Consider the following 15,326-nt stretch of genomic DNA (forward strand, 5'->3'; position numbering starts at 1 on the left):
TCAATATGTAGATAGCCCAAGAGAAGGGGCTATACTGGACCTAGTGTTGGGTACTGAGCCTGGCCAGGTGACCAACCTTTCAGTGGGTGAACAATTAGGGAACAGTGACCACGAATCTGAGTTTTACAATAGCTACAGATAAGTTTAAGTATGGACCTTGCGGGAGAATATTAAATTGCAATGGGGCAAATTATAACAGCATTAGATAGCAACTAAGGAAAGTTAATTAGGAACAGTGTTTTTGGGCAAGTCCACATCTGACATGTGGAGGGTCTTTAAAGACCAGCTGCACAGAGTAGAGGACAGTATGTACCAATTGGAAGGAAGGGCAAAATGGCAAAGTAAGGGAACCTTGTATGTGAAAAGAAGTGATGATTTTAGTCAAGAAGGAAAAGGGAAACTATGTGAAGCTTTGTGAGCTAGAATCAAACAGAGCCCTTGAGGATTATAAATAAGCCAGAAAAAAATCTCGAGGGAATTAGAAAATACAGGAAGGGCCATGAAAAGTTCTTAGCAAGTAGGATTAAAGAGCATCCCAAGGCATTCTAAACATACCTACATCAAGAGCAAAAGGATAACAAGGAAGAAAGTAAGACAACTCAAGGATTTGGGCGGGGGGGGGCGCGGTGGGAGGATAGAGCATTTCCATGGATGCTGAGGTTGTTGGCAAGATCCTTAAGACTTTACATCAGTACTTATTGAGAAGGATGTGCAGGATAGAGAGATCAGTGCTGCGCATATTGATAGGCTAGGACATTTTGAGTAAAGGAAGAGGTAGGGTTAGGTCTCTTAAAGGACATTAAGGTGGATAGGTCTCCACAGCCTGATGGCATATACACCAGGTTATTAAGAGAGGCAAGTGAAGATATTGCTGTGGTCTTGGAGAACTGGCCAGTTGCTAATATTGTTCCATTATTCAAAAAGGGAACCAGGGATAATTCTGGAAACTATAGATCTGTAGTCTCATGAGAGAAGTAGGAAAGTTACTGGAGAGACTTCTTAAGGATAGGATTTATGAGCATTTGAAAAACCATGGCCTAATTAAGGAGAACCAGCATGGCTCTGGGCAGGGCAAATCATGTCTTACTAACTTGACTGAGCTTTTTGATGAGCTGACAAGGTGATTGATGGAAGCAGAGCCCTGGATGCTGCCTACATGAATTTTAGTAGGGTGTCTAACAAGGCCCCTCATGGGAGGCTCATCCAGAAGATTAAGATGTATGGAATCCATGGTGAATTAGCCCAGAACTGGCTTGCCCATAGAAAACAACATCTAATATGATAAGTCAGAGATTGTAAGGGTTTCGTTTGGCGGCAGATGTGAATGAAGATGCTAGTTGGTTTTGTTTATTGAAGTCTGTCATCTTGATTATGGTGGAAAAGTGGTAGACAGTATGCGTCGTCAAAGTGCACTGAAAAATTATGCCGAAGGTTCTTTCATATATCACACACCATCTAAGCACAGCAAGAAAATGCCTTTTAAAAGTAATACTCTGCCCAGGGATGGAAATGTATTGACAATATTTCATTATCACTTGTTTAATTCCTGGAAATCCTTACCTAATGACACAATGGGAGTACTTCCACCACAAGGACTGTAGTGATTCAAGAACATCTCCGCTTGAACAATTAGAGATGAGCTTTAATTTCTGGCTTTGCTAATGATACCCACATCCTGTGAGGGAAGTAAAAACTGCATTAAGCTCATAGGAACATGAAAAGAAAAATGCATCATGGTTGGGTTAATCATCACCCTGGTAAAGACAACAACTTAACAGATTACAAGCAGTTTGCCTTTTCCACAGATACTTGTCCACAGAGTTACCCAGCATAGAAACAGGCCCTCAGCTCATTGAATTCTCACTAAGCACCCATTTATACAAATCTTACAGTAATCCCACTTTTTTCCTGCAACCCCCACCCAACTTCAAAACAACAAGCCAATTACAATGGCCAATTAACCTACCTCTGACTTCCTATTACCATTTCCTCCAATCACAGTAAAATTATGTCCTCGTATGAGCTATTGCTGACTTGGAAAAGGTGCTGGCTGTCTGTCCACTCTATCTATGCCTCTTATCATGTTATGCACCTCTATCAAGTCACCTCTCATCCTCCTTTACTCCAAAGAACCAAATTCCATCACAACACACAAGGCTGGTTAGACTTCAAATGACTCTCTCATTCTTTGAGCCAAGATGCATACTCCCTGCAGCACAGGAGTGAAGGTTTCGTCAATTTTAACATCAAACTCATAAAATCTTTGACTTCCAAACTTCGTGAAGGAACAGTAGTTGACACAAGAGACTGCAAAGTCCAAGAGATGTTAGATTCATTCACTGGAAATAAATATTTACAGAATCACTTATACTTTCATTCTTTCCCCAACCCTCTTCATATTAGCAATTTGTTTTTAAACAAAATGTAGTTTTTAAATAGCTTTAGAGATTCTAAGTAGATATTCTCCCAGTGTCACTAATTATTTCCACCTAAGTTCCCTTAGATCAGGGCCACCAACATATCAGTTCAATGGTGGTAGCTTGCAGGAGACACTGTCCCATATAGATAATAATATGGATTTAATTAGTTTAGGGCTAGATTTAAGTTCAAGCAGAAAACTGCAATTACTGTATTCACCCCCTCCGCAACTGATTAGAAACACAAAGTCATTCAGAAAGGCAAAGAGTTTAGATACCAAATGGCAGAAAATGAAAGCCAGACAAGATCAAACTAGCAGATTTACAGACGCTTCAGAAAGGAAGTAATATCAGTATGGTTCAGTGCCGCAGACACAAAATACAGTACGGGAAAGCCTGAGATCAGCCCACAATTGTGAGAAACAGAACCAATAAACACAAATGAGGAAAATGGTGGAATTCAATGGAAAATCAAATAAAGAGATTGGCGAGCAATTGTGAAGGCAAGGCATGAAAGAAAGAGCAGACAGAAACAAAACATCCTGGCAACACACATCAAAATTGCTGGTGAATGCAGCAAGCCAGGCAGGCCCTGGGTCTCAGCCTGAAACGTCAACTGTACCTCTTCCTAGAGATGCTGCCTGGCCTGCTGCATTCACCAGCAACTTTGACATTGTGCTGCTGCAGACTCTGAAGTTTCCTTGGGAAGCAAAATTTTAAACCCATAGAATGCATTAAATAACTCTCACCGGAGTCAGATTTTAGCTGCAACTGCCAAATATCTCACAAAATGTAATAAGACTTGCAAGTATAATACTGGAAATTATCATACACTTTCCCCCATTTTGTTTGAAATGGCAAATTGCTTGAAACTTGAAATGCTAAACCAAAGCTTACATTATTAAAGGTTTAGCCTGTACTTGCATATTGAATCTTATGCAAGTTTCACGACTTTAGTCTGGACCACAGCACACAACAAATTTCCTCAAAGGATAGTTCGATCATGACCAGATATTCTGATTTTGTTTCAAAAGGTCATTTTGATTGGTAATAATTTGGGATGACTGATCATTCAGTGCAGCCAACTATCAAAGAGACAAGCAAACAAGTTGGCTCCCAGAAGTTCCAAATTAAACTAAAGGTATAAATAAACCCCCCTGACGTAAATTTGTCCTTCAGCCAAAACTTTTTACATACCAGAAAGCATTGCTTATTCCATAGTTCCCATGAAAAGCCAGCAGAAACCAGCTTTAACTCTATGTATGCTGCGACCAACAATAAAGGACTCCAACAGTAACCTTGAAAGAGATAATAATCCGTAATTAGGAATGGTTAATACTGATCACCAGGCTTCATTAATTGTTCCATCATTTCAGTCAGCTTGCTTGATTTCCTGAAAAATCACTGCAATTTGTAAAGGATCTATACTGTCATTATTTAATGTGAAAACACCTTTCGATTTTACTCTATCCCAAGTTTAGACTTCAAATGGCACTTAACGGGGTGAGAAAATAATTATTTTCCTACCCGGCCACGTTTCATTCAAGTTACATGCAACTGCAGTTTACTTTCTGGAGACATACGTCGATCTGCAAGAAATATTACAGCTTTAAGTTTTACTATTTTGAAATGGTTTACCATTACAAAAACTAGCAGATGAGGCTTGTGACGGAATAATTGCCACTTGTTTAAAGGTTGACAGTTGACCTTTAAATGTGTGGAGATATTTGAAATAGTGGGAGAGTCCAGAACCAGAAGGGACAACCTCAAAAAAGAAAGACATCCCATTAGGACAGAAAAGAGGAGGAATCTCTTCAGCCAGAGGGTAGCAAATCTGTGGGATTCATTGCCACAGACGGCTTTGGAGACCAAGTCATTGGGTATATTTAAAGCAGAAGTTGATGGGTTCTTGATTACAAGGGCAGCAAAGGTGATGGGGAGAAGACAGGAGAACGGGGCTGAGCGGAAAGTAAATCATTAAATGGCAGAACCAACTTGATAAGCAAAATGGCCAAATTCTGCACCTAAGGTCTTATGGCTGCAGAGAGAACATGCATGGTTTGCAATATCACAGGTCAGTACCATTTGCCCGACTTGCAAGTCATCCAGTAGTTCAACCAATCACCCATACCTCACCAGCACGCTGATCTGCTGTGTTTTCTGATGCACTGCAGCAATTTTCAGAAATAATATCTACAAAACACCTCCCAACCCTTGGTGGTCACCATCTGGCTTAGGAGAACACCCAACATATCCATGTTCATCTCCAGGTCACATACGACTCTGACATGGATCGACATTGCAATTTGCTTTCTCACTTCGACAAAGTGTGTGGAAATGCATTAATGCATAACTGGATTAATAGTTGGAAAAAGTAGAGATCAAATTTCACCATGGCAATTTATTGGAGTTTAATTATTAATTGAAAAGAATCTGGAGATCAATAGTAATGTCACTCAAGGTGTCAAGAAATTGGCAAGATTTTCAGAAAGAAATGTTATTGAGTCAGAAGCAGTGCGGAGCACACAACTGTCCTCAGCAAGCAGCCTGTTCTACAGCAAGCATTTTAATTTACTCAAAAAGCGATAACATAAAGTGCGAAGAGGCTGACAGATGACTGTTTTTAACAAGAAAAAGGTAATCTCCCCCAAAAAATTGCAGTGAGTGGGTTAACTATGGAGGTAGCAGTAATTAAATCTCAGTTAGTTGCACCAGTGCAGTCACTAGATTGACTAACACAGGGAATTACCCAAATCAAAGCTAACCTGGGTGCAAATTGTGTATTAACTATTGTAGCTTTTCATTGAGATAAGTAAAAGCACCATCCTTACCCAGCTTGGGCTAGATTGACTCCAATGCCGCAACGTGGTTGACTTCTAAATGCTTCCCGAAAAACCAAACAGAAGATCCGCAACCTACTCGGAGAGTCTCGGATTGGACATTAATGTTCAGCTTCACTAAGCAACACCGCATACAACGACAATAGTTTCCACAACATTGCAAGAGCACTTTCGCCCATCCATTGTAGCAGTTCCAACATGTGTTTCACCTGTTCCATTTCCAGGGGAATTTAGGCAGGTGGTATATGTGATTTTGCCCGCACGTTGAAAAAGATTTAAAGGTACTCATCAAATTGTATTTAAGAAAACAAAACAATTAATTTTTCTTATTCTTGAGCATTAAATCTCAAACATCATCCACAATATACCTCTGGTTCTGGTTATCTGAAGCCGAATTGATCACTTATTACTTTATTACTCAAAACCTGATAATTCTGTTCAGAACATGAAAAAGCTTTAAATACTGCTCTGCCTATATTATAACTTGTCTAACATCCAGTTAATCTATCAGCACTGTATTCCCTGGCCTACACTAGCTCCTTGGAAGCTAATGGCTTGGTTTAAAATTATAGGTTTTCAAAAACTAATAGGGCTGATATCATTTATTGGAGAGTGAATTTCATCAGAAATTCTAATTTTCAGTTGAGTACATAACAAGAGGGCACACTGGAAAACTGCAACGAAACTCATGACTGTCGATAATATTATGAAAGAGAAAAGCATATGGGGAAATGGAACACCCTTTGCCAATACACACTCTCTATTCCAGAGAAAAATAAATAACAGTACTGTGCTTTAATCGCTGAAATAAAGTTTATTGACCTAGAACATTATCTGTTTTCTGTGCTTAACTATCAATTTCCTATTTATGTTTCACCTTTTGATACTTTAGGAAGAAAGGGTTACCCAAACACAAAGTTCACAAGGGATGCACACAAGTATAGCAAAATAAAGTGCCAATTGTGACACTGTTGCCAGGAAAAGGGATATTCAACTGTCAGTTACAAAGCTGTTCAAGGCTGAAAGCAGTATGTGGATATTATCATCTAAGGACAGGTACTTGATGTGCAGTAGTTAAAATTACTTAAATTGATGGAAGGCAACTAAAATTTGGTAGACTCATGAGGGACGAAAACACCTTTCAGGCAACATAAAGTCAGTAATGCATGCCCTTCAAAATACACATTAACTATTCATACATCTCATTTCAAAGAAACTTTTCCAACTAAAAGGTTTTCTATAGATACATTGCTTACAAGTCCACGATGCGCCATTTTATGGAACTCAATTCAATGTCATGGCCATATATCATCATGGTGCCATGCCTAGTCTGAACTTTGCCATGGCCCACACAGTCCTACTTCAGGTCAAGTGGATCAATTCATTGGTATTCATTTTATATTTAATGAAAATAAGTGACGAAGACTTGGCTCAGGAGCACATATTGGAAATTCATATATGAACACCTCAAAGAGAACAGCATCACAAAATTTGGCCTCAACTCACCACAAGGAAATGCGTCAATTAAGAATGAAAGTGGCCGTTTGCTTCTCAATGTTCTTTTATTCATTAGAGTTGTTAATGTATCAGCTAAGATAATAGCAACAGGTTAATCATTCATTTTCCTTTTTCTCTTAAGTGCCGTTCCAGGACTAGCAGGCTTTCATCACCCACGTTCTGCAATATGCTGTGAATGAACTTTTAACTCAATGAGCTTTTACATGTTATCAATGAGAACATACAACATATTGAACCACAACTTCATGATGGAAGAAATGTAGCATCCTTTCCATAACTTTAGTCAGAAGGTGGTAAATCTGTGGAACTCTCTGCCACAGATGGCTATGGAAGCCAATTCATTAGATATATTTAAAGCAGATGTTGAGAGGTTCTGATTAGTAAGGGTGCCATAGGTTACAGGGGGAAGGCAGGAGAATACAGGCAAGAGGGACAACAAATCAGCCCAGATGAAATGGCTAAGCTGACACAATGGTTAATCAAATAACTTCACTACATACTGTTTTTTTAAAAAAAAAGTATTAAGGTTCCAGAACTCCTGAGGAGTTCTACTTCACCCCTGTCTGCTTCTAAACTGTGAAAGCTTATATTTTTGGGAAGTTTTATAAAGAATTTGTACAAGAATTGCAGGTATGCACTTACAATTACTAAAATACAATTCAGGTACCCGCCCCCCCCCACCCCGTACCGAATAAAGTGGCCACTGAATTTTATACTGCTGCAGCCCATCCACTTCAATGTTTGCTATGTTATTCAGAGCTGCTCTTTTACTGTGGTAACACATGATTATTTTAATTACTGTCTCCTTCCCGTCAGCTTGAACAAGTCTGAACATTTTCCTCATTAACAAAGCATTTTCAACCACCGAACTGTAGCTCATGAGATGTTTTTTTATGCACAGAGACTGCTGTGCGTGAAATCCCAGATCTTTTTTTTAAATATAGGTATCTGTTTGTCTCATGAGACCATGGATTTGCGCCTTGGAAGGTTTCCACAGCGCAGGCCTGGGCAAGGTTGTATGGAAGACCAGGAGTTGCCTATGCTGCAAGTCTCCCCTCTCCACGCCACCAATGTTGTCCAAGGGAAGGGCACTAGGCCCGATACAGCTTGGCACCAGTGTCATCGCAGAGCAATGTGTGGTTAAGTGCCTTGCTCAAGGACACAACACGTTACCTCAGCTGAGGTTCGAACTGGCAACCTTCAGATCACTAGTCCGACGCCTTATCCACTTGGCCACGCGCCAACGCCCAGGAGATCAGCAGTTTATGAAATAGTCAAATCACCCACCTGGCACCAACAATCAATCCATGATCTGTCACTTAGATCACATTTCTTTCTCATTCTGATGTCTGGTCTGAACAACGACTGAACGTCTTGACCACATTTGCATGCGTTTCTGCATTGAGTTGCTGCCACCTGAATGGCTGATTAGATATTAGCATTAACGAGGTGTAAAGGTGTGCCAAATAAAGTGGCCACTCAGGCTATGTCCACACTAGACCGGATAATTTTGAAAACGCTGGTTTCGCGTTAAAACAACAGGCGTCCACACTAGGCGTTTTTAAAAATACCTCTGCCCACATTAAAATGGATATTTGGCTGAATCCCCTCCTACTGGGCATGCGCAGGACACACAGAAAACAAGCGAAGAGGAAACGGTATACTTGGCACGTGTTTGTTCAGAAACATTTCCTACAGCCATAATCTCTTCATCGATGAAAGGGATGACAGCTACAACTAAATGCAATAAGGCTTGTTACTGGGCAAAAGTGAAATTTGCTGTTACCTCATTTGTTTGCCTTTACTTTTGACATGTCTTTGTGTATTATTTTGCTGTATTTAACGCGCAATAAAACGAGTTACTGGGCAAAAGTGACAATTGTATCCATTCAATGTTTGCACAAGCAATATATTAATAAAGCACCTTGTTAAATGTATAAAACATGTCTGCATCAGTGTTATCTTGTATTTCCATACAATGTTACAGTAGTTTGTTACACATCTATTGTCAGATATTGTTGTTGTGGTGTTGGAGGTTGCGTTCAAGAAAACAATGAAATGCCGCGCTGCGGCCACCATTTGTTCCGGCACGTCATGACAGTCGTTTTAAAAATAGCCGGTTACCCCGTACACACTATGACAGATATTAGGCGTTTTCAGATTTATTCACTCTGGAGAGCGTTTCTGAAAATCTCTGTTTTCGGGGGAGGAAAACACCGTTTGAGTGTGGACGGAGGGTCAAAAGGAAGAGAAAAAGCTTCGGTTACAGATTTATCCAGTCAAGTGTGGACGTAGCCTGAGTGCGTATGTAACCAGGAAAGACCAAAATACACACCTGGGGGGGGGGGTGGCGGGGGAGGTTGAAAAAGAAGATTTATACAACGGAAATGAAGTAAGAAATAATACTGATTCTTCCCTCTGAACGCTGTCTTTGGAACTTGCGCATTTGTAAACAAGTTAAAGTGATCCTTCTGCCTGATTTGATTCACTTCCAGCATGCTTATAACTATACTAAAAATATGCAGTAACTAAACTGTACTGTCTGATCCTCATAGTGTTTTTCTCCCCAGCAGGATTTCATGAATCGGAATAATCATTCTTCCTCCAGGTGCTGTATCTCAAGTAATCTGGCTCTTGCCAGACACTTTCAAGAAAAGATTGCACCCTAGTGTTAAGGAGTAGGTATTGCAACTAATATTTCCCTGATTTATTAAAGCAAGTGCTTGAATTACCGTAACATAGCAACATATGCAAATACTGGAGAAATTCAGGTCAGGTGGCATTTATGGAAATGAATAAGTCGCCAATGTTTCAGGCCGAGACCGAGACTAGAAAGAAGGGAGGGGGGTGGGGGAGAGAAGGCGCCAGAATAAGGTGGTGATGAGAAGGAAAGCAGTACCGGCTAGAAGGTGATAGTTGAAGCCACGTAAGTGGAGAGGGGAAGCTGGGTGGTGATAGGTGGAAAAAGTAAAGGGCTGGAGAAGGAGGAATTTGATAGGAGAGGAAAGTAGATCATGGGAGAAAAAGAAGGTGGAGAGGCAGGTCCAGGGGGATGTGAGAGGCACGTGAGAAGAGCCAAGAGGCCAGAGTGGAGAAGAGGGAAGGGAAAAAAAATGCTGGAAGTTGGAGAAATCAATGTTCATGCCATCAGGTAACTGAACAGAGGCTGATGACTCAAAATTACTGACTATAGATTGACATTAAAGCCTTCTACAAAGGCGAAGCACAGCACTATAGATTGACATTAAAGCCTTCTACAAAGGCGAAGTCCATATGTGCATACCATTGCAGCTGTGTATAAATAAACCTGACAGAGACTCCACAGAATACCTTTGCAGATCTGTTTTAAAGATTCACTTGGACGCAACACGCTCAGGCTGAATACTGATCGTTTATTGTAAATTGTATTACAGGAAATCCAAATGCTTCAAATTTAAATGGTTGAACATTTACACGAACCATTTCTGCTGAACACAAAAGAAACCCAAAATGAGAAATTAAACTAAAGAGATTTAAAAATACTTGGTCACAATTTGATGAGTATTTGAATTTGCAGCTAATTAACACCCATATTTAGATTTAATGTCTCGCTAACGTTTTCCACGCTAAAACCAACAAGCAAGACATATGACCCGAGTTTCTGCACGTACCAAGGGACCCGCGGCTCTCGTCACGATGCAAAGCAAACCTGCGAAAGAAGGGACAGTGCAGATTGATTAAAAACAGGCGTTTCAACACACCATCACGTAGGTGCATACCACTGAGCACGCAGCACCTGAGACCAGAGCTCTGATCCTGCTCTAGGCCAGACAACAAACCTATTCGGAACCATGTGAGAACCAAGCGGCGAGTGCATGTGGGACGCAACAAATTCTGATTACCAACATCAGGCTTCATCCTGCAGTATGCACACACCAGGGACATCCAAGAAAAATCAGAACACCCGTTATCCACAGCTCAAAATCCGTGACTACCTTCCCCATGTCAGAAAAAGGGAGAACACTTACTTTAAGAACAAGTCTGCCTCACTGTTTGGACCCTCTACAAAATGGTTCAGTAAATAGTTCAGAAAGGTGATGACCACAAATTTTTTTTTTGGTAAGACTAGGCAGAGGAAAGTGGGCACATTGTTACAAGGTAACAATGGCAGACAACATCCCTATTTACTAATATTTGACCACATTGGACACCTGTCAAAACAGCAAACTGAACAAAAAAATATAGCTAAGCTGAAGCAGGTCGTATTTATCCAGCAAAGTCACATTACATCCAAGGAAGGGTCTCATCTGCAAGTCGTTGCTAAATGTCACCTGCCTCTAGTACACATTAAATCCTTTGCACTGGTGTAGTAGCAGTACATCTATGCATCACTCAAAGCTGCACTAACTGTGGTGATGTGACACAGCTGCCGAAGTGTGAAATCAAAGCCCACTCTGAATCTGCAGACAGGATACCCAATGCATAATGTAGTATTTTATCACAATAAAGTAACACTCATTTGTTATCTGGTACAACTAGCCATCTTGAACTCACCACATGACCAAGTCCAAATCAGACAGATTTTACTACAGACAACGGAAGTATCTACAATACACTCAATGTGTTGAATAATAGCTTCAGTCTGTCAGGTTCACCACCCGGACTTATTCTGTGGCAACCATCACAATCTTTCTAAGCAGCAAAGTGGGATGACATTTGGCAGTGCACATGCCCTATGGCACAGTTTATGGGCACTGATCATTATTCACTCCCCAATCAGTTTTTCATGCACGAGTCTAAATATGCATATACTGATGTGGAACCTGAGCACAACATGCGCCAAACAGCCCACGTGTTGGCAAAACACGAATTAACAGCAAGTACTAGATTGGAGCAGAGACTGGGTAGGAGTTTTCCCTCACTGTGAGAAACGTTAAAACCAGTCAAGAGCACCTCCAAACATGACAACTACTCCCATCTCTTGATCTATATTATATGTTCCCTGTTCATATACCATAATCTATCAAAAACATTAATCTATTTTTTCTTTCAGACAACACTCTTTTCAAAAATTCCATTTTAAAGTTCCAAGACACCATGTTTGTGTCTTGAGCTGCAGTAACTCTATTCCTAGTGACTGTGATACACCCAGTTTTCTTAAGAATCTTAGGTCCGTTTGCTTCAGTAAAGTGCAGCTCTGTTTTAACTGCAGTAAATTGCCAAGGAAAACACTAGACAAACACGTCACTGCTTCATCCAACCTGTACCAAAATATTTCCTTAGCTTCTTCCTTGAACGTTCACACAGCTTACTAGCTATTTTACTGTGGTGTGGAATGGTACCGACATGGGAGGGTTCCACCAGTTATTCAATCTCAACCTGTGGAAATCAGGCATTGTAACTGGGCTTGCGACTCCTCTGCTAGTGAGGGAAGAAAAAACAAGTAAATAATAATAATATACCCAATTACAATCGTTGGAATATGAGTTTTGGCAGAGAGCACATTCAGTTTCAGTTGGCATAAAGACACACAAAACAAACTGGCTCTGCAGTCAGAGAAAGATACACTGAAACTCCCTGTTCAAGATTACTCACAGAAAGCATTCCATATCTATGAAGGATCAATGAATTTGCTGGAGTAGCAACAAACACGGAAATTCTGCTGCTCTTCCCTGGCACCAACTCTTAAGTTTTGCTTCCCCACTCCTATACTTTGAGCTACTCCTGTGCTCTCTCCAACTCTCACAGGCTTAAATCAGGCTGGATCCTGCCTGTCTGTCCCTCATCTCAGATCAATTCTAAAGCAGAGTTTTTGTTACCAATCCACTAGCACCAAATTTTCACTCTTCCAAGCTTACACTGGCTGCATGAGGAGTAAACGTCCTTTGCACAAAAATTTTCATCTCAAGGCAAAAATAAATAAATAGGTATGGATTTAAGACTGGACAATGAAGTGTCACTAAAGCAGTATAAATTACAATCCTCCCGGATGTATTAGGAATCAAAAAATTAGAACCCTTGGATTTCAGTGCTGCAGTCAACTGTGTTTGATTAATCCAGCCTGATTTAACTGATTAAGGCATCGAGTAGTTACCACGGCTAAGTGCAAAAAGGCAAGTCTATGGCCTATTAGAGAGGGAACCACAAAGAGACTAACACTGAGAAGAATATAATGTGGTAAGCTGCACAGCTGCAACCAAGGGCTCAGCAGGGCCTCTATGGACACATCGGATTTCAATGATCAATTCCTAACATTCTTCTTACGAGTTCTCCACTTGCAAAGAGGAGAGTGGGGACTCCATACCAGGCAACTCAAAACTGTAACTGTACATTTGTCATTAGTGTGCTTTGAAGCCCCCAAGCACAATAATGGCAGGCATTGCATGGGCCATAATAAACAAAACTGAAGGTCTGTGATATGGCAGCCTGGCAACATTCACGGTGCGTGAATGCATTGTAACTTATGTTCTTGGACTTCCACATAAGGCTGATGTTTCTATGGCTAATAACAGAGTGCATTATCAAAGATTAAACAATCCTCACCTTAAATTAGTATGCAGGGTACTGGGCGGCGACAGCAGAGGCAGAATACTGAGCAGCCGAGTACTGGGCGGCAGAATATTGAGAAGCTGAGTACTGAGCGGCAGAGTACCGGCCAGGCGAGTACTGGACAGCAGAGTACCGGCCAGGTGAGTACTGGGCAGCAGAGTACCGGTTAGGCGAGTACCGACCAGGCGAGTACTGGGCAGCAGAGTACCGACCAGGTGAGCACCGACCAGGCGAGTAACGGGCAGCAGGATACCGACCAGGCGAGCACCGACCAGGCGAGTAACGGGCAGCAGGGTACCGACCAGGTGAATACGGGGCGGTGGTATACGCATCCCTTGCTGTAACATCTGTATGGTCATACACAGCTGAAGAAACTGCACTGCGCTCAAACCCATATCCACTGCTCAAAGCAGACATGGGTGCTTGACGTCGTAAGGGGCTTCTGTCGCGGCTGTAATAGGTGGTGGGACTTGCTAGTGGCCGCCGCTCATATGGGGTTACCGCACCAGGGACATGATCTCGCAGGGAAGTGCCGAAAGATGTAAATGACACCGCCCGTCCATAAGGATCGCCCACCGCTCCATACGCTCCGGCCCGAATCTTCTCATAGTAACTGGCGACCCCGAATCGCTCATCATATAGAGGGTGCTCTCCGTACCCAGCTATGGCCCGCGCGGTCATCGAATAAGGATTTCGGTAATCGCGAGAGAAGCTGCCATCAAAAGTGCCATCGAGGCAGTGATCTTTGGGACACTCTTTAGACCAGTGGCCTTCTTTACCACACCGGAAACAGCCGTTTTTATCGCCCATCCCGGGTTGCATCCGCAGCCGACTCTTGGACAGTTCAACTTGCATCCGTTTGCCTTTAAAAGGAGATGCAATACAATATCAGTACGAAGTATATTAACCAGCCCCATAGGCCGACAGATCAGAATTAATGAGGACCTCTGCTTCGCTTGTCAAAACAATAGAAAGAAATCACAACTTAACTAACAGTTCAGAACAAAAGCATAATATATCTGAACCAGGCCTAGTAATTATAAGGCACATTACTTGAGCAGTGAAGTGTTAAAATGGTTTTCCTTAAAGCTGTCCCACAAAAACTACAGGCTGCCTTGATTGCTCCAAACTATGGAAATCAAACATCAGAATTAAAGTGTGAAGCGATACACTCGTTTAGTTGGAACTGAGGATGGAATTAATGATCCAAATGCAGTTGTGTTGAATTGTAAATGAACAGTGGATCTTGGGTTGACTCTTGTAGATTATAGCATAAAAGATACTGAATTACGAATTCAAAGCAGTACTGTAACTTAATAATCCAAGTTAGTCCATCACTTTTGCTAATCAACTGCAATAAAGTTTATTCCCATGCACGCCCAAGTTTCTGCCCAAACTACATTTTAGTTCACATACAGGATAATCCAGAATATCTTTAGCAGCTTTAATTCTGTTCCATCATGTTTTGGGGGTTTAACATGAACCCATACAAAACCTGTTAGCAGAGCTGCTGCTTCCCAGTGTCAGAATCTCAGATCCAATACTAAACTTGGATTCCATCTGTGTGCAGTATACCCACTTTACGTGACTGCATCTGTGTGCTGGAATTTCTTCTACACCTCAAAGACATGTTGAATGGCAAGTTATTTTGGGCACTGTAAATTGCCATTAGCGACGTGAAGTGTGGTCAAATCTGGAAGGACTTCGAGAAAGAGGGGAGAATTTTTTTTAAAAATGGGATTAATGCATGATTACCGCAAAAAGATAGTTGATGCTTGGCACGAGATCTGTGGAACAATGGGTGTTTCTGTGTTGCATTACTTCATAAATTCACTGTCTGGGAAGATAGCAGCTTCCTTACTTTGTCAAGTAAGTGCACCTGGCAAAGATTTTTCATTGTACATGACAGAATGATTTCAGTGAGGCAAGCGAAGGTTGAATATGTACCTGCGGGCTCTTCCTCATAGCAACTGTCATTCAGCTACTTGTCACAGCAGGATAAGTGCTGAACTAACATCCAAAG

General features: G+C 41.3%; 1 protein-coding gene across 9 annotated transcripts in view; it reads right to left on the reverse strand.

The window, feature by feature from the left end:
• LOC140198157 (RNA-binding protein 4B-like) overlaps nt 1-15,326 on the reverse strand; it is an 82,762-nt gene that overhangs the window by 30,694 nt on the left and 36,742 nt on the right. For 2 of the 9 annotated variants that reach the window (XM_072259143.1, XM_072259139.1), the window contains 2 exons: nt 3,945-4,006; nt 3,626-3,715 (listed from right to left, as the gene is read on the reverse strand). The exons of 1 other annotated variant lie outside the window; for it this stretch is intronic. In XM_072259143.1, coding sequence (XP_072115244.1) covers nt 3,960-4,006 — 47 coding nt within the window. In that variant the 3' untranslated portion in view covers nt 3,626-3,715; nt 3,945-3,959. 6 more of the 9 variants (XM_072259142.1, XM_072259138.1, XR_011886113.1 and 3 more) reach the window with 5 other exon arrangements.

This window comes from Mobula birostris, chromosome 5 (genome assembly GCF_030028105.1).
Source record: "Mobula birostris isolate sMobBir1 chromosome 5, sMobBir1.hap1, whole genome shotgun sequence".
Classification (NCBI taxonomy): domain Eukaryota; kingdom Metazoa; phylum Chordata; class Chondrichthyes; order Myliobatiformes; family Myliobatidae; genus Mobula; species Mobula birostris.